Here is a 17,560-nt window from a genome sequence, read left to right as displayed (position 1 = left end):
CACCATGGTCCCTGCCTTCAATGACCTCCTCTTGTCCCAGAGAAGAAGAGACACGTTCATAGATATCTGCATTATAAGGCAAACTATCTAAGAGGCAGGCAGTGAACAGGTGGAAGGTGTGGGAGGTCTGATTTCCATGCAGCAGACACTAGGTCAAAGGTGCTATTTTAACTGGGCTGGAGCATGGGATGAGCAAGAGTTGACCAACAGAAGGGGAGATGGTACTTCTAGGGGCCTCTGGAGCAAGAGCAAGGTAGGAAAGAGCTGCCATCTGCATGGGAGTGGAAAATAAGTCCATGTGGCTGGAGGACATGAGGTCATGTTAAAAAAAAAAAAAAAAAAGCCAGAAATGAGTCCTTTGACATCTAACCATGAAAGGGCTTGAGTGGCAGGTTCAAGGTGGATTTTACTGCAAGCACCTCCACTGCAGAGTCATAAGCTGGGGACTGGGATCATCAGATTAGTGGCATAGAAAGACCACTCTATGTCAGAGTGGAAGGTGGACTGGGGGACCCACAGAGGGGAGGAGACTCAGAGAGGTGGTGGTGACCTGGCAGCATGAGATGGCAGCAGGCAGCTGAGTCAGGCTGTGGTGGCACCAGACCCAAACTGCAGGGATACTCTTGGTTCTGCTTTTCTTCCTTCCTCCCAGAGAGTTTTGGCTTTGCCAGCGGGACTCAGGAGTAGAATAGTTGCTCCTGGCTCCCTGGAGACCTGGAGGGGTGGAGGGCACGGCTGACCAATGGTGCCTCAGTACTGCAGGGCTAGGGCCAGTGTGTCTCATAGTGGAGCCTGGTGATTAGTGAAGAGGCCACGGGTGGGCACTGGGATGCAGAGACTGCAGACAAAAAGATAGTGTTTCCTTCTCACCCCCCACCAGCTAGCTAAGGCACACCCCAAAGGAGGACATGCCCCTCCTGTTTCCATCCAGCCACAGGTACTTTGGGCTCTGGGGCTCATTTCCATGCCAGGATTTTTGCTTCCAGAGACTTTGGGTTCCTGTTCTCACAAACCTAGGGATCATGGAAGGACTGGTTGAAGTGGTGTCAGTGGTGGGGGTACTATTAACCATCCTGAGGCCACATAACTCATTGTCTAGCACCCATGCTTGTTTGGCACTCTGTGTCTACCGTCTCTGACATCCCGACAGGCCTAAGAGGAGGGTACCATCATTGCACCAGTGGAAGAGTGGAGGAAAGCAGAACCCAGAGAGCACCTCGCCCGGGCAGCACAGGAGTGCACAGTGTCGGAGCCGCTGCAGCTGATGGCCTGCCACTCACCAGGCAGCCATGTCTGCAGCCTGCCCAGGTGAGGCCACTTGTGCGTGAGGCCAGCCCCTCACTCCCTCCCCTAGGCAGACTGCTCTTCACCTTAGATGCTGCCTGAAGTCCTTTTAGCTCAGAGAGAATCTAGGACTATAAGGGGATGGGTGTGGTACAGGGGGACCAGGATGGCAGGTGGGGAGTGGGTTGGGGGAGAAGGATCTGCACCTCCCAGAGCAGCAGCCGGCTGGGCCTCCTGGAGGGAAGCAGGTCAGCTCAGAACCAAGCATCTCATGCTCCTCTCAGCACTCGGACCAGATTCCTGCTCCTAGTGACAGAGGCGACTCAGGAATTCTAGTTCTTGGGGAAGGTATTGCCTTCAACATCCCGGGAATGTCTGACCTCACACACCTCCCCAGCAGGAGCCAAGTCCCAAGGCCCTTTCCTGCCTGGGCCTGGCACAGGGTCCTGGGCTGCCCTGGCTCTGCAGTGGAAGGCTCCCCTGTTTTCCCCCTGTCTTGAGACTCTTCCACTCACCCCAGGACTCAGGAAGATAACAGAGCAACACACAATCCCCATGATTGTTATGAACTCCATTTTCCAGGAAAGAAAACTGAGGTTCAGAGGAGTTGTCCAGGGCCACTACAGAGCCATGGTCCTAATGGCCAGTCATTTCTGGCTCTAGGCTTAGAGGAACCTCCCCTGCTGCTGTGTCCCCTGTTCTCTTGGTAGATAAAAATTGAGGAATAAAGTGGTATAATCAGGAAAACGGAGCTGAAACCAGGGAGTTCAACAGAGGAAAGGAAAGGAGTCAAAGGTGTTAGAGCAGCTGAATGGCCAGATGGGGACAGTGCAGGAACTCAGAGATGAGCACAGTGGGAAGCCACCAGAGAGTGGGGTGGAGGAAGGGCTGGGGCTACCAAAGCCCAGGGACCATAGCCACGGCTGCAAGGCAGAGAGGCAGGAAGAGCACCCTGGTTCTCCCTTGATCTTGCCCTCAGCCTCCCACCAGTGCATCCAGCAGTCAAACCTAACAGGAGGTCAGTTGCAAGAAACACTGGAAGACGTACTGTGTGGAGGCCATGCCTCTCCAATACAGAGCAGAGCAGGGGCAGGGGCTGCTACAGTGTCTCTGAGCATGAATAGGCAGATGGCTGGGACACTAGGCACAAGGTACTTGTAAGGTGGACCATGATGGCTGAGGGGACACTGAAAAGATCCCAGCAGAATGGGGAGGGCCATGGGAAGGGGTCTGAGCTGGCAGTCCCTCTGTCCACCTCAGGGGATGCCACAAGTGCTCTGGGAGGAAGATTCGCCCACAGCAGCACTAACATCCTGTGCAGTGTGGGGTCCTCTAAGATAAAGGTGCATATGTCCAAAGACAGCTGCTGCCATCCTGGGGTCTTTGGAGCATGACTCCTCTGGGCATACTCAGGGAGCACCTATGGAGCTTCAGGAAAGAATCAGTTGACTGTAGTGCTGGGCCTCTGGGCCCTCCCCTGACTCTGGGACTTGGCTACTGGGCTTTGCTGTACTCTCACAAGGTTCAATGAGTGGGCCTGGTTGTTGACACACAGGCACACCCTCCACTGTCCTGAAGCCAGGGCAGGTAGTGTTACTCGGAGGGCCCTGCCTGGCCTTAGCAACGGCCTCTGTGCAGAGACCAATACATTAGACTAAATGCAAACAGGAGGAAGCCACAACATTTGATTGGCGGAAGGGGCTGAGGCCAGGTCCTTCCCTGGAAACCCAGGGGTGACCAGTTCCTACCTGAGAACCCTCATCCTGGACACTGGGCCAAGCACTGGGGAAATGGCAGCCATAGGAGGGCCTACAATAGGCCCCAGCCTTCAGAGGAGGCTCCCCTGAACCACCCTCCTTTGGTGCAAGAGTTTGGGAGTTCATGTGTGTCTTTCCCATGGCTCTGTAGGCTGCAGAGCAGCAAGGGACCTGGATTGTTTGGCCAACAGCAGCAGGCTTAGGGCCTCAGTTCTGGGACCCTGACTTTTCTTCCCGCCCTACCCCACCCCCACCACCACTAGGCACTAGCCTGCAGCTCAGAGGACAGCTGATCTTCTGGTGCTCTAGGCACCCCCCGCACACACACGCGCACATAACTTAAGGAGTTGCTAGTGGACAGCAGCCTCCCTTGGCCTTGGTTACATGTACAGGACAACTAGGTTTATAAGGTCAAAGCCAAGTTGAGCCACCCACATGTCTTGGTGTAGGGGCTCTAGTGGCAGGTTTCGATCCACCCTGGCCCAGGTGCTGGTAGCATCCCCCCTTGTTTTTATCCTGTCATCTGGATTTCTGTGTCAGGACTCCAGAGCAGGGGACAGCAAGGAGGTGGGAGGATGTGTATGGCCTGGTGTCATGGGCTATCATGTCCCAAAGTGGAACATGCTGTTCCAGTTCCTCATGGAACTGCTCTCTACCGCCAACCTCTAGCCTAGCCCTGCCAGAAGCCACCCAAGCCCACCTGTCACTGTATGGACCCAACTTTGCCAAGAGAATTATGTGGGGATGCTTCCCCTCAGAAGGTAAAACCAAAGCTCCTGTCAAAATCAAAGGGTCTGCGGAGGCAGCAGGAAGCACAGTGTCCTCCTCCTCCTCCAGGCCTCCCTCCTGAGCTGCGATGGATGCCAGCAAGAACTTCCCTGGCTCCAACAGGCTCCCAGCCTGAGGCCCAGACCAGAGAGCCTATAATCCTCGAGCATTTCCTGAGGGCCCCTGTGTGTTCTACCTGTTGGGGTTACGTAAGTACTCAGAATAACCAGAGATCCCAGACTTAGGGAGCTTATGCCCTGGCACAGAGCAAAACATAAACAATACACAACTGGAATGATTGAGTTGCACGGCAGAGCTGAAGGTGATAAATACTATGGGAAAAAACCCTAGTAGGTAAGGTGAGCAAGGAGCAGCCATATAGATACTGGGAAGGGTATTCTTGGCAGAGGGAATAGCCAGTGCAAAGGCTTTAAGGCAGAAGGCACCAGGTGTAGGAGGTCAGTGTGTCTGGAATAGAGTGTGTGAAGGAGAGGAATAGGTCAGAGTGCAAGGCCAGGCTGGATAGAGACTCTTGAACCAATGTCTGCCTTTTTACAAGCCCAGTTTACAAGGCAGGAACTGGGGAGCTGGGGGTGGGGAGGATCTCTGAGCAGGAGATGTGATTTAGAGGATCCCTCCATATGTGTGTTGAAAATAGATTGAGGGGTGGAGGGAGAAGTAGGGGAGCCTCCTAGGAGGCCACTGCCATAATCCAGGAAGGAACGACAGTGGCTGAGGCCAGCTAGTGTGAAGGTGGTGAGGAGGCGACATATTCTGCTGTTGCTGGGATTTACTGATGGGTTGGATGTGGAACCAAGAGAAAGTAGAATCAAGAATGACCCTCAGCATTGGAGGATGAGCAACAGGAAGAGGGGAACTGCTGTTTGCAGCAATGGGGGCAGCCAAGGGCGGAGCCCATTTCAGGGGAAATCAGGATTGGAGGTGGTCTGAGCTGGACGCCCTGGTAGAGTGCAGGTGGAGGTGTGATAGGGAGGTGGTGGGTCAATGGCTGGAAACAGAGCCCAGACTGTGCTCCCTCTTACTGTGACTTGAGCACTCTCGAAAGCAAACTCAAGTCCTGTTGGCAGTGGAGGGAGGGAAGGGGGCTCTAGAACTGAGGTCTGGGGGTCGGTAGGTGGGTGGCTGGGGAAGCTAGAGAACTAGAAAGAAATAGATGGGGTTGCCCAGTGAGCACTGGGACTCTGCCTAGTCCTCAACCTGAAGATGTCCTGCAGGTGTTCGAAGCCCCAGCTGATCTAGAGGTCTGCAGAAAGTCTTCCTGGGCTCATTACCAAGTGCTATCCAGGACTCAGCAGAGCGCTGTGGCTCGGGCCGAGTGCTCGGCTCATGAGTTTCATCTTCACAAAATGCTATACTGAGGTTTTGTTTGATCCCAGTTTGCAGAGGGAGCTTGGCCAATGTCCCCAAATCAGAACAAAATGCCAGGAGTCAAAGCCAGGGCTTTGGCCAAGTCCAGGGCCCTTACCATACACCTTCAAGGACCCTTAGAACAGGCGCCTGGCTCTGAGCCGGGGCCCTGGTGGCCTCTCTGAGCCTTCACAGTTGAAGAGGTCGCTATGGACTTGCCTCTCTGGTACCAGTGAGCTACTTTAATAGGGTCTTCTTACCATTAGTGCTGACCTCAAGGTTTTCACCAGGAGGTGAAGTGCTAATGAGCAGCTGTGTATTAAGTCCTTGGCCCAGTGCTGCACAGAGAAAATGCTCGCCATGTAATAGCTGGGCCAGTGGAGGAGGCAGAAACTTTCTTTTACTGATTTAAGGAATTGAAAACAAAAGTTATAAAAATGAATGAGTTTACAGAAATAAAGGAGAGCAGCTCCCCCACTCTGGTTGACCTACTTACTGTACTTAGTATTCAAGCAGCTCAGATTTATTCCTTGTGTTGGGTTATTTCTTTAGAATACATTCCCTGGGGTAGGATTATTGGGCTGAGAGGTCATAGCCCTTTTCTGAATCTATTTTTTTTTTTTTTTGGTACTGGAGATTGAACCCAGGGGTGCTTAACCACTGAGCCATATCTCTAGCCCTTTTAAAAATATTTTATTTAGAGACAGGGTCTCATTAAGTTGCTGAGACTGGCCTTGAACCTGCGATCCTCCTGCCTCAGCCTCCAGAGTTGCTGGGATTACAGGTATGTACCACTGAGCCCAGCTTCTGGATCTTAATAATAATTGCCATATTGCTTTCCAGTAAAAGATTGTCCCAGAGTATGTTTAACTCAATACTAAGTTCTTATTTTCTCTTGCAATCTACTTTACTTTTTTCTTTTGCTATGTCCGTGGTACAGCATAAGTAATTTACATTCCTTTGGAAGCCAAGAAAGAACTTTTCTGTAAATACTTTCTTTTTTCTTCTTAGTGTTTAGCTTTTTAATCTGCTTAAGTGAAATTATTTGTTTGCAGCCTTTGTGCATTTATCTTCTGGTCATAAATAAATACGAATGGATCACCTCCACTTGGGGAGGGCCCTGGGAAGGCCAGCAGTCAAGGAACTCTTTAAATACCATGGCATTTGACTTCTTCGTTATTCCATTTAATTCAAATTTTTCCTCAGTATGCCTAAAAGATTTTAAATTTTACTATTATATGCTGTTTAAAAAAATGCATAGTCAGATTTGTCTCATGTTTTGTCTACATTTTTTTTCTTTTACAGATATTAAAATTTAGAGAATTGTCACTCCATGAGCTAATGCTTAATTCTATTATATGTATACATAAACATACACACACACACATATATATATATATATATATATATATATATATATACACATACACAAATACATATATGTGTGTATACTGAGTCTGTGGTTGTGGGAAATTATAATTTAATATTTAATTATTTTACCTTTAGAATGTAAGTCTTTAATTTAGTGTGGATAAAGAATATTCTACCAAATGCTATTTCTGAAGATTGTAAAATCCAAACCAAACCAACAACAAAATTTCCAAGTAAGAATGGGAAGCCAATATGAACAATTAATTAAGCATGTTCACCAGAGGACTCCTAGGGAGACCTTTAACATGCTAATGAATCTTCTGCATCCTCAAGATTCAGAAGGATTGGCAAGATCAGTATAAAACATTTCTCAAACTTTGTGACTATGGAACTCTATTTGTGAAGCAACTCTTGGGGTATCACACTTGGAAGAATGTTGCTTTAATCCAACTCTAAAGAAAAATCAAAACCAAACCCTGAGCTCTACAGAGTGGAAGATTCTTGTCTGTTTCATTCCCTGCTGTATTCCCAGCACACAGTAGATGCTCAGTAATGATTAGTTGAGTAAATGAACAAACACAGGTAAACAAATAAGATGAATCAGATCTAGGACAGCAGTTCTGAGACACATATCTCTAAAATGCAGGGAGATATAGGGATTTTGGGTCGTCTCCTGCTGTATCCCCAGAATCTAGAGTAATGGCTAGGATAGGTAAGTAAAGGAATGAGACACTTGTCAAACCTGCTAGCTGGCTTCCGGTCCCTCACGTCTTTCCTTGGATGGAAGGGAAGGAGTACAAGATCCTTGGTCATGACCTGAGTTGGCTCTGAAGGCAGATCCAGGCACCAGCAGCTAAGCTGGAGACCAGGGCCCCAAATCTGCCCCTTTGGAGGTGCAGGAGCCCTCATTGAAGTTCACAGGTGGCTTGTCATACCAGTGTCAGAAATCCGGCTACATCAGGCCTGGCGATGGCAGGTCTCTGCCCACTATGTAGCCTAACAGAGTGAGGCTCCAAATCCTTCCCCTGAACACAGCCTGAGGTTGGGTGGAGCCTGCCCTGGGAGCTGGACTCAGAAGGTGCTGAATGATTGGAACTTTTGTGGGTAGGGGATGATGAACGGCTTTCCATGTGATGAGAGCACACCTGCTGGGTTCACTGCCATCCTGACAGGTATCCCTCTTTCCTCCTTACCTTCCATCCACCACTCAGCTGGAGCAGTGTGAAATATTCAAGACCCAGCCTTTGCTCTCTAGGGGCCTAAATCCTGAAAGTTCATTGGCAAAGCTCATCAGGGCTCTGGCTGGGATGTGTGGGGGAAATGGGTGCAGGGAGCAGTCTACAGTCTGTTCCTAAGAGCAGAAGTCACACTGACCCTCACCTACTCTGCCCAGCATCTAGAATAGCAGAGTACCATGAGTTTTCAAGGAAGAGATCCCAAAGCTTGGCCCCGGAGTGTTGGTGACATTTTCCAAATATTACCCCTAGGTAATATTTTGGAGTGTCCCAGCGCAGCCCCAGAGTCCCGTGTCACCACAAGTGCAAGTCCCACCAGCGGTTTAAGGAAGACAGACTCCCTGATTTGAGTTTTTAGGAGTTTCCATGGCAAAGAAGAGAGGAAACAATGAGCTTTATAAAGAACCATATTTATTTTCATTTACAGCATCAAATACCATAAATAAAGCTAAACATTGTTTGCTGTGTGCAAAATACAGGGTTCCACGTGGCACTGTAAATGATCACCAAAGGTCACAGACATGCCTTGCAATGAGAGAGGGAGGCTAGCTAAAGAGAGGCTGAGAGGGAGGAAGGCTCTCTTTGGTAGACATTCTAGAAAGGGAGGGAGACTCTGCAAGAGAAGATAAGACAAGAGCAACGACTTCGTACTGGCCAAGCTCTACACCAATGCAGCGAGGGATGCAGCATGCAGGGTTGGGCAGAGGCTCAGAGGTCAGGGTGGTTCTGGCTCCATGCAGGACAGACACCAACTGCAGCCTGAGACTGCGAGGCCTGGCCTCAACAGCTCCGTGGCATGTGATATGCTGGTTCTTTGAGGAGCACTTTGATTGTCCTGCTGCTCCAGGTCAATGAGGCTGCAGGAATATGTGCTTTAAGACGAGTCACAGGAGCATTTAAATTTGGTGCTCCAGGCTTAGGGTTGACCTCGGTCATTTCTCAAAGCCATTTCTCTCCTGTGACAGTGACTACCTTGTTTAAAGCTCCTGAATTACTGGGGCTTTAAGAGCCCTGGGGGATAAGAAGAGCCCCCGCCAGCCCCTTGAATCTATGGTGCAGGATGCCATAGAGGAAGGATTTGCTAGAATAGTTGTGATGACATGTTCACAATACAGAGCAAGGGTCAAACTTGTGATGAAGCCTGAGAGCGAATATTTTTAAAAATCCCTACAAAATGAATCACCTGTGATTTGGGTCAATGGCATTTAGTAATTATGTTAGAACCAAAATAAAAAGACGCTACTGTACAGGACAGTTTTCAGAGGTTGTTAGACAATAGCATTCTTTTCAAGGGTGACAGAGCCCTCCCTATATGGTACTGTCTCCCAAGAAGGCAAGTGGCTTTGCAGGTGCCATTGGAAAACATGCACTCAAACTGGGCCAGGGAATGGAGGAGAGGTGGGGCATGCACTTGGTGTGGAACAGGCTGCTGGCTCCAGGGGAAGTGAAATTAGAACACGGCTTTTGAGCTGAACACCACCCCACGCCGTTAACCGTCCATGCCACCAAATGAGTCCGTTAGTATGCAAGACACTCACAGTTAGCGCAACCAGTACTGCGGGCGGGGAGGACGGGGTACGGAAAGCAGGTTAGGGGTTAGCACCACTCTCTGAAAATTGCCAAGAAAATCAGTCACCTTAGAGCAGAAGTGTGTCAGCCAAGAAGTGGGTGTAGCACTGGAAGGCTGAAATGAACTGACGGCCACAGTGTAAGGTTGGAAAGAGAAAGACAGAAAAGAGATCTTAGCGGGCGGGCAAAGAAGAAATGGATGACAACAGGAAAAGGCACTGAAGGAAACCGTTAAAGAAAAAAAAGGAAAACTTCTCCCAACAAGTCATCTCAATTAGGAGAGATGAACCTTTCTGGTGGTGACCAGCTGCTGATTGACAGGAGTGGACACATGTGGTCTACATATTGTCAATGCTCTGCTCTACCCGACTGAGAGACCTCCCACCTCCATATTCTCTTTGTCCCCTTTTACTCTGGTGCCTTATATTTATCCTTGAATACATAGCAGAGGCCTCGAGGTGTCTGCCCCCATCCCAGGATCCACCCATGTATCGGTGCTGCTCACCAGGAAGGTTCACGGTCTCAGAACATACAAATATCTCAGGCTTGTGACAGGCACACCCCGTCTACCACAGTAATTCAAACCGGTCTCCTTATGACCAGAAACCCCGGCTTCACAAAGGGGATCAGCCCACCCTGAGCTGGTGGCGATCACAGTAACACGGCTGTCCACATTATGACCTCAAGAATTTAAATCAAACATAAAAGGAACCAAGGGCTCCTCCATCATGCATAACATTGAAATCCCAGCAACACATGAGAAAAATACAATGCGAGTCAGAGGAGCCGGTTCCCACAGACTTGGCCACAGTCGTGTTGCTGTTCTCCCCCAAGGATTTCAGGGAAGTGATTGTCGAAAAATGCAACCCCTCTTTCCTCCCCCACCCCCCCATAGAAACTTGTCATCTCATGCTCTCTAGAACTCTGGCTCCTCACATGCACCAGGTTCCAGACCTGGATCTAGAGGAATCTCTAGAGGTAGTATTTACTCAGAGGCCTCTTGAGCCTAGAGACTGTGGGTACACTGAACCCCTAGAGGGCCTTTCTCTATCAGCTCCTCAGTTGCTCAACCAGATCCTGCAGCTGTGCATGTCCAGGCAGAGTCGGGGTGGGGACAGCTGGGGGCTCTGCCAGACACCCTGAGTAAAACATGCAGGTGGGCCTCATACTCATTTTTTGCTCTGAAGGACCCATTTCATTGAATTGGTCCATTCCTAGCCCTCTCTGCCAGTCAAGATGCCGCAGAGATCCCCCTGGAGTGCAAACACCCTTTTTGCTAGGGTCACATGAACCTAGACCCTAAACGTTAGGACCATGTGGCTGGGCACCTGTAGATAAGGATCACTAGGCAGGCCATGCTTCTCAAGGCCATGCTCAGAAGCAACCTCAGGCTCAGCTAACACCAAGGGAGGGGGTGACTTCTTCCTCTTCCTGAGCGGCCTTATCTTTTAGAGGCCCAAATGCCACCAGCTGAAATAGCTTGTCCTCAGCATGGCATCAGCTTGATGGATCTCTGGGGTCAAGTGCCATTGGGCTTTCCCTGCAGTGCCCATTAGTGGGAAGGAAAAATGTAGGTTTGCAACAATCTGAAACCCTGTGGTTCTGCAACACTGGCTTATGATTTGGTGTGGGGAAAAAGCCCTTAAGTTTCTTTTATATCAAAACAAAAGAGAAAAATGGTCCTCCCTCTGGAGGAGAGTCAACTACACATTGCTATGTGCTTTTGTAGAAACGCATTCATTCTATTATTCTTTTCTTCCAAAATCATTATGCTTTCATATTAAAAAAAAACAAAACAAAACCCAGAACCAAAAAAACATGCCCACTGTTGACAAGGGGCATCCAGTTACAAAAGTCGAAAGGCACTTGTCAGGAGATCGCACATTCACTTTTGTGTATATAAATCCCAGACTGTTAACTTTGCAGGTAGCGATGATTACAACTCACTAGAATGTGGAAGGGGCTTGGACAACCGATTATAAACTTTAGAAAAACTGACACTTTAGAAAAAAAAAAAGTTTTTTCTTGGCTTAGTGAAAGTTAAAAAATTGAAATGTAAACCCAGAAATATGGCTCGCTTTGGTATAAAAAAACAGTACACAGTTATAAAACATATCCTTCATGTCATCCCTGGCCCTAGCACCATGGCTAGATGTTCATCCTGTCAAGGCCAGTCATAGGTGGCCAATGTGAAACTCTTTGGCTTGGAGCTAATTGGTTACAGACACTAGACTTCCTGGCCAGAGCCTTTGCAAACTACGAACATGCCGCCATCTAAACTAGGGAAATGTTAAGGCACTCTGGGACAGCCAGGGGCTTCACTGGAGCTTGATGGGGATGCACCTGAGCACCCAGCTTCGAATGCTCTCGAGGGAGTCCTCAGACTCCCGGTACATGGTTGCCAGGACCTCAGCGAAGGCCCAGAGAAGTGGCAGCCCAAGGCTCAGAAGCTCGTACATGTAGCAGTAGTTGTAAGCATTGTCCCTGAAATGGAGGCCGGCAGCTTGCAGGAGTCCCTGCATCCAGTTAAGCAGGCCCCAGGGGAGGCGGAGCAGGTCCCTCTGCAGCCTGAGAGGCCAGCTCAGGGCTCTCCTAAAGAAGGAGGTGGAGATACCTGGGGGGCTACCTTCTGGTGTGCCAATGGCAGCCACTGCACAAGAACTTTCCGTGGGAGTGTCTCGCTGAGGGACTTCTTGCTCCTGCCACGTCCCCTCCTTCTGAGAAAGAGACCAAAATGAGGGCATTTAGTCCACGACTCTCACAGAGGACTCCTCCAAAAAAGCAGACTGAGAGGGCCAGAGAAACTCTAACTTGGCAAACTGTGGGTTCACCCCCACAAATAGTCTCAGGCCCCATTCATGATGCTGAATATGGGCACAACTTTTGGGGGGATAAACTGACCATATAGTTCATGAGGCTTCAAAATAAATGGTTGCCCTTTGACCAGCAACTCAACTTGTAGTGATTTATACTAAGATAATATTTTGAAACACAGGTGAAGATTTGCATACAAAGACATTCATTGTAAAAAAAAAAAAACATTTGTAAGATAAAAATACCAAAGTGTAAGTCCAAATGTGGGGCTAGTGAAATAGGTTATTGATCATGCATAAAATAGGATCTATTATAGGCATTACAAATTAGAATCCCAAAGAATTTTTAACACCATGGAAAACTGTTATTGATACACTGTTGATTAAAAAAAGAAAAAAGGAAAAGGAGGAAATGAAACTGTGGAGAAAGATAGGATTCTAACTGGGTTAAGATACACTCACCTAGGAAAAAAGTCTGGACGGGTAGTTTTTTCAGAGTACGGTGATTAACTTTTCTTCTTTATATGTTTTAAAATCCACCACCCCCATTTTTTTACATTGAGCCTACATTACTTGTATTATTAGAAAAAAGTTTTAGGTTGTGGGGTTTTATGGTGGTGGGTGATTCATCAATCCAGAGAAAAGGTATTTGCTCAGAGCTGCCAGAGGGGGCGCTGCCTCATCTATAAACTCAGTAGGCTGGTCTTTACGCTGACATTGATTGGCCTGGGGAAGGACCAGGAAGGGTGAAAAGCTGACCTTATTATATCAGGTGTTCCTCCTGCAAACAGCACCTTGTGGCCAGGTGGGCCCCAGGCACAGAGTGACCATGTGGCTTTTATGTGGCTGAGCAAATACTGTCCTTGGCTTCAGGAGAAGCCAGCCAACCACTTACCTGGGAACTAGCATCTGGAATGGGGCAAACCCCAGAGGCTGGCTCAACAGACCACGCACAGGAACCACCCACACCAGGAAGTGGAGGCTCTCTTTTTTATCTGAGGGTAGTTTTTGTCCCCCCAGGGCCATAAAAGTTGGTCTAACATTGAGGAATGCTTGACCTTCTCCTCTTAAGGCGTTTCCCTGTCCCACCAACACTCAAGATAGAACATACCTCTCTTTGCTGCTTCAGCTCCGCCCGCCTCTTCCGTTGTTTGCTATTGGTTTTATAGTGACTGAAATGAGGCTTGCAGTAAAATTTGCCTGTAAAAAGACAAAGAGACACACATACACATACAATTTTTTTTTTCCCCTGTAAAATAGCCACAGTAGACCTATAAGCCAAGGTCCCATGGCTATCCAACTTAGAATACATCATTAATAAAAATAAGCCCGGATCCACTCAAACTTGAGAAATGGCATCTGTCACCTGCCCTAAAAAATGTGGCCCTGAGATGAGACAGCTGCACTCTTTGTTGCTTTTGAGAAAGCTCCAGCAATGGGGGCTCCCAGGGAGCAAAATGGTAGCTTTGAGTATCAGCACTCTTGGTCCTTCTTTCTGGAATCCCTCGGGGGTGGGGAAGGCTGAGAACAAGGGAAAGCTGTGTCAGGCAAGAAAAGATTCCGACGGGGGACATGCTGGGTAACTGGCCACTGCCCAGGACCACTGGGTACCTTCCAGAAAAAGTTTTCCTGCTCTCTGCTATGATAGTAAAAACAGTGACGGCAATAAGAACAATAGTGAAGAACTTGGTGTGGGACTTCCTGTGCGTCGGGCGCTAGTCTAAATGCTTCACATAAATAACTCACAACAATCTCCCGAGCTAAGTACTATTATCATCCTTACTTTACAGACAAGGAAACTGAGAGACCAAGAGGTTGAATCACAGGCCCAGGTTATAGGGGTAGCAGGTGTAATCTGAATTTGAAGCTGGCATGTGAGTTGGAGGATATGTCATCCCAAGCACTATGCTACACTCGATGGTGCAATGGAAAGTGCTGGAAATTACAAACCCATCACCGCTGCACTGAGCAGAGCTCCTTCCTTGATGATCTCTGGTAAGCAACTTATCAGAGGAGATATTATTATTAAAGGTCATTTTTTAATAACTCATATTTTATAAATACTACCAATAGACCATCATGTAGTACACCCTGTTATCAGGGTTGATTTTCTTGGGTACTCAGGGATCATGGAAGGTGGTGTGGCTAAATGAGAAGATTTATATAGAGCCCTCAGAACCTGGTTGCCACCACAGCCCGGCATACTGTGGTGGTGGCCATGGCTTCCCAGTCCCTCACAACACAGGTGGCCTCTGCAGCCAGAGCTCCCAGGTTCTCTAAACAGCTTTCTTGACAACTCACACTCCCCGCTGGGAAGGGTTGGGTGTCCCAGAACCTCCTCAGGGCTGGGAAGGTCACAGCTGAGGCCAGAGCCAGTGCCCTCCTGGCTGCGGGGGTTTACCTTCATCACAGTCGAAGGTGTAGGCAGCCAGGTGCAGGGTGGTGGCACAGACGCTGCAGCGGAAGCACTCGCGGTGGAAGAAGTGGCCCTCGGCGCTCAGCCGCTCCATCACGTACACTCGCTTCTTACAGAAGTAGCAGGTGTCGCTGCCACCCAGGTTCAGTGGGAACACCTTCCGGACGGACTCCTGGGGCGGAACAGAGGAGCAGTGCGTGAGGTCCAGAGAGTCTTCAGGGGCCAGGCCTGGGTGCTGAGAAACTCCAAACTGAACTACGGGGACATCTTGGACTCTGGTTTGCCACTCGCATCTTTGCTGCAAAGATAGAGGTTCCTGATATCTCTCCCTGGGGAGAGACAGGGCTTCTCCCCCAGACTAGCTGCTCTGGCTCTGGGTGGGAGGGTCCGATGGAGCAGGTGTCACGATGCCACGCACAAGCATGTCTGCCCAGTGGTGTTCTCTATAGGAGATGAACATCACTGGCTCCAGAGGAGGTTACTGACGCGACCCTGCTGAGGATGTTCTACATGTCCTTGCTCTCTGCAGTGACTAGGTCAGACAAGGAAAGCTGGTGGCCTCAAGTCTGCTCAAGAGAGTGTCAATAAGGGAGAACTTGAGTCTAACAAACCATCACAGGCAAAGGTAGAGGGGAGACGTGGGTCAGGACAGCCCAGCCCTGGGCAGTTCCAAGACAATGTGCCAAGGGGAGACAAACTGTCAATGCACGTGGCTGGTGGTGGCAGCGAGCAGCCTCGTGTGAGGAGGGAGAACGAGGGGGAAAGTCTCGTGTTCTCTCCACTACTCGGTTCCCCATCCAACACACAGGGCCATTCAGGTCGGCACCAAACACTGGCAACATGGACCCTCCTTCTCCAGAGCCACAGACAGTCCCACAGAGGACCTGAGTGAAGTTCGTCTTTAAGGAAACGCGGCTTCCCTTGCGCCTCTGCTCAGGCCCAGCCCGTTTCTCTTGTTCCCAGAGAAAGGGAGCTTTCAGGGGGCTGGGCCTGTCCTCTCCACCGCCCATGCTCCCCCCTAGGAGGCCAGGGCCAGTGTCTGCAGGTGAAGGCTGAGAGCGCATGTCCTTACCAGGTCTGGAGAGGTGGCCTGAGTCTTACGTCTGTGATCATTCAAGTACAGATTGACCAGGACTTCAGCTGCAGCCCCTATTCCGCTGGACACTTTCCCTACCGTCAGCTAACCAATAGCAGAGTCGGAGGGGACAGAGACAAAAGAGAGGCCAGTTAGCACCCAGAAGGAAAATGCAGCAAGGCTGGAGGTGAGAGCGCTCCAAACCCACATGCCAACAGCACCCAATGTCCCAGAGAGGCAAGCCATCCAGGAGGAGGAGGTGAGCATCCGGAGATGGAGAGAGGAAAGAAGACACACACACACACACACATACACATACACACACTCACACACACACAGACTCCACTTCTCTGAGGTACCTGGAGTCATCAAAATCACAGAGACAGAATAGTGGTTGCCAGGGGAAACTTTTTTTTTTTTAATAATTATTTTTTAGTTGTGTTGGACTTTTATTTATTTATATGTGGTGCTGAGAATGAAACCCAGTGCCTCACACATGCTAGGCAAATGCTCCACCACTGAGCCACAACCCCAGCCCTCAGGGGAAACATTTTTTTATGGGTGCAGTTTTAGTTTTATAAGATCAAAAGAGTTCTGGAGATGGACGGTCATGATAGTTATACAACACTATAAGTTACTTAGTATCACTGAAGTGTATAATGAAAAATGGTTAAGATGGCTTTATGCTAAGTGTATTTTAACACAATAAAAAATTGGAAAAAATATTAAGAAAACCTCCCCAAAACCCTGGGTGAGCCAAGTGACTGGCAGAACTACATCCATTGGGGGTGCCAGGCCTACAGGGATTCACTGAGCCTCTGCCCAAATGGGGCAAATGAATCTCAAGAGTCATTTTAATTTGCATTTTTCTAATTGCTAGAGATGTTGACCATTTATTCATGTATTTATTGACCATTCGTATTTATTCTTTTAAGAAGTATTTGTTTAGTACCTTTGTCCATTTATTGATTGGGTTTGTTTGTTTGTTTGTTTGTTTAGTGTCAAGTTTTTTTGAGTTCTTTGAATATCTTGGAAATGAATGCCCTGAGTTGCAAGTGGCAAAGATTTTCTCCCATTCTGTAGAATCTCTCTTAACATTCTTTTTTTTTTTTTGTACCAGGGATTGAACCCAGGGGATTAAACTGCTGAGACACACCTCCAGCCCTTTTAAAATATTTTATTTAGAGACAGGGTGTCACTGAATTTCTTAGGGCCTCACTAAGTGGCTAAGGCTGGGTTTGTACTGGTGATCCTCTTGCCTCAGCCTCCCAAGTCACTGGGATCACAGGCATACAACACCAAGCTCAGCTCTTCATATTCTTGATTATTTCCTTTGCTGTGAAGAAGCTTTTTAGTTTGATGTCATCCCATTTATTGATTTTTGATTTTACTTCTTGTGCTTTAGGAGTCTTGTTAAGAAAGTCCGTTTCTAAGCCCATATGTTGTAATATTGGGCCTAGATGTTCTCCCAGTATGTGCCAGGTTTCTGGTCTAATTCCTAGGTCTTTGATCCACTTTGAGTTGATTAAGGATGAGAGATAGGGGTTAAATATTATTCTACTACACATGGATTTCCACTTTTCCCAGCACCATTTGTTGAAGAGGCTATCTTTTCTTATTTCATCTCACTCTAGTTAGAATGGCACTTATCAAGAATATAAGTAACAATGCATGTTGGCAAGGATGTATGGTGAGGGAAATATACTCACGCATTGCTGGAGGGACTGCAAACTGGCGCAAACACTTGGAAAGAATTATGGAAATACCTTGCAAAACTAGGAATGGAACCACTATTTGACCCAGCTATCCCACTCCTTGGTATATATCCAAAGGATTTAAAATCAGCATGTAATATGTGACACAGCTACATCAATGTTTACAGCAGCTCCATTTACAATAGATAA

General features: G+C 48.4%; 1 protein-coding gene across 6 annotated transcripts in view; it reads right to left on the bottom strand.

Annotated features, from left to right (window-relative positions):
• Nucleotides 1-17,560, bottom strand: part of MICAL2 (microtubule associated monooxygenase, calponin and LIM domain containing 2) — a 215,296-nt gene that overhangs the window by 71,850 nt on the left and 125,886 nt on the right. For 4 of the 6 annotated variants that reach the window (XM_081263014.1, XM_081263013.1, XM_081263016.1 and 1 more), the window contains 6 exons: nucleotides 15,654-15,761; nucleotides 14,567-14,753; nucleotides 13,277-13,365; nucleotides 11,967-12,069; nucleotides 9,420-9,477; nucleotides 8,178-8,396 (listed from right to left, as the gene is read on the bottom strand). In XM_081263014.1, the coding sequence (XP_081119140.1) occupies nucleotides 9,437-9,477; nucleotides 11,967-12,069; nucleotides 13,277-13,365; nucleotides 14,567-14,753; nucleotides 15,654-15,761 (528 nt within the window). In that variant the 3' untranslated portion in view covers nucleotides 8,178-8,396; nucleotides 9,420-9,436. Of the gene's footprint in view, nucleotides 1-8,177; nucleotides 8,397-9,419; nucleotides 9,478-11,136; nucleotides 12,070-13,276; nucleotides 13,366-14,566; nucleotides 14,754-15,653; nucleotides 15,762-17,560 lie in introns of those variants that run through there. The other 2 variants (XM_081263018.1, XM_081263017.1) reach the window with 2 other exon arrangements.

This window comes from Spermophilus citellus, assembly GCF_964194105.1.
Source record: "Spermophilus citellus genome assembly, chromosome: 2".
Taxonomy (NCBI): Eukaryota; Metazoa; Chordata; class Mammalia; order Rodentia; family Sciuridae; genus Spermophilus; species Spermophilus citellus.
Note: the sequence above shows the minus strand (reverse complement) of the source record. Positions and strands in the feature narration are given on the sequence as shown.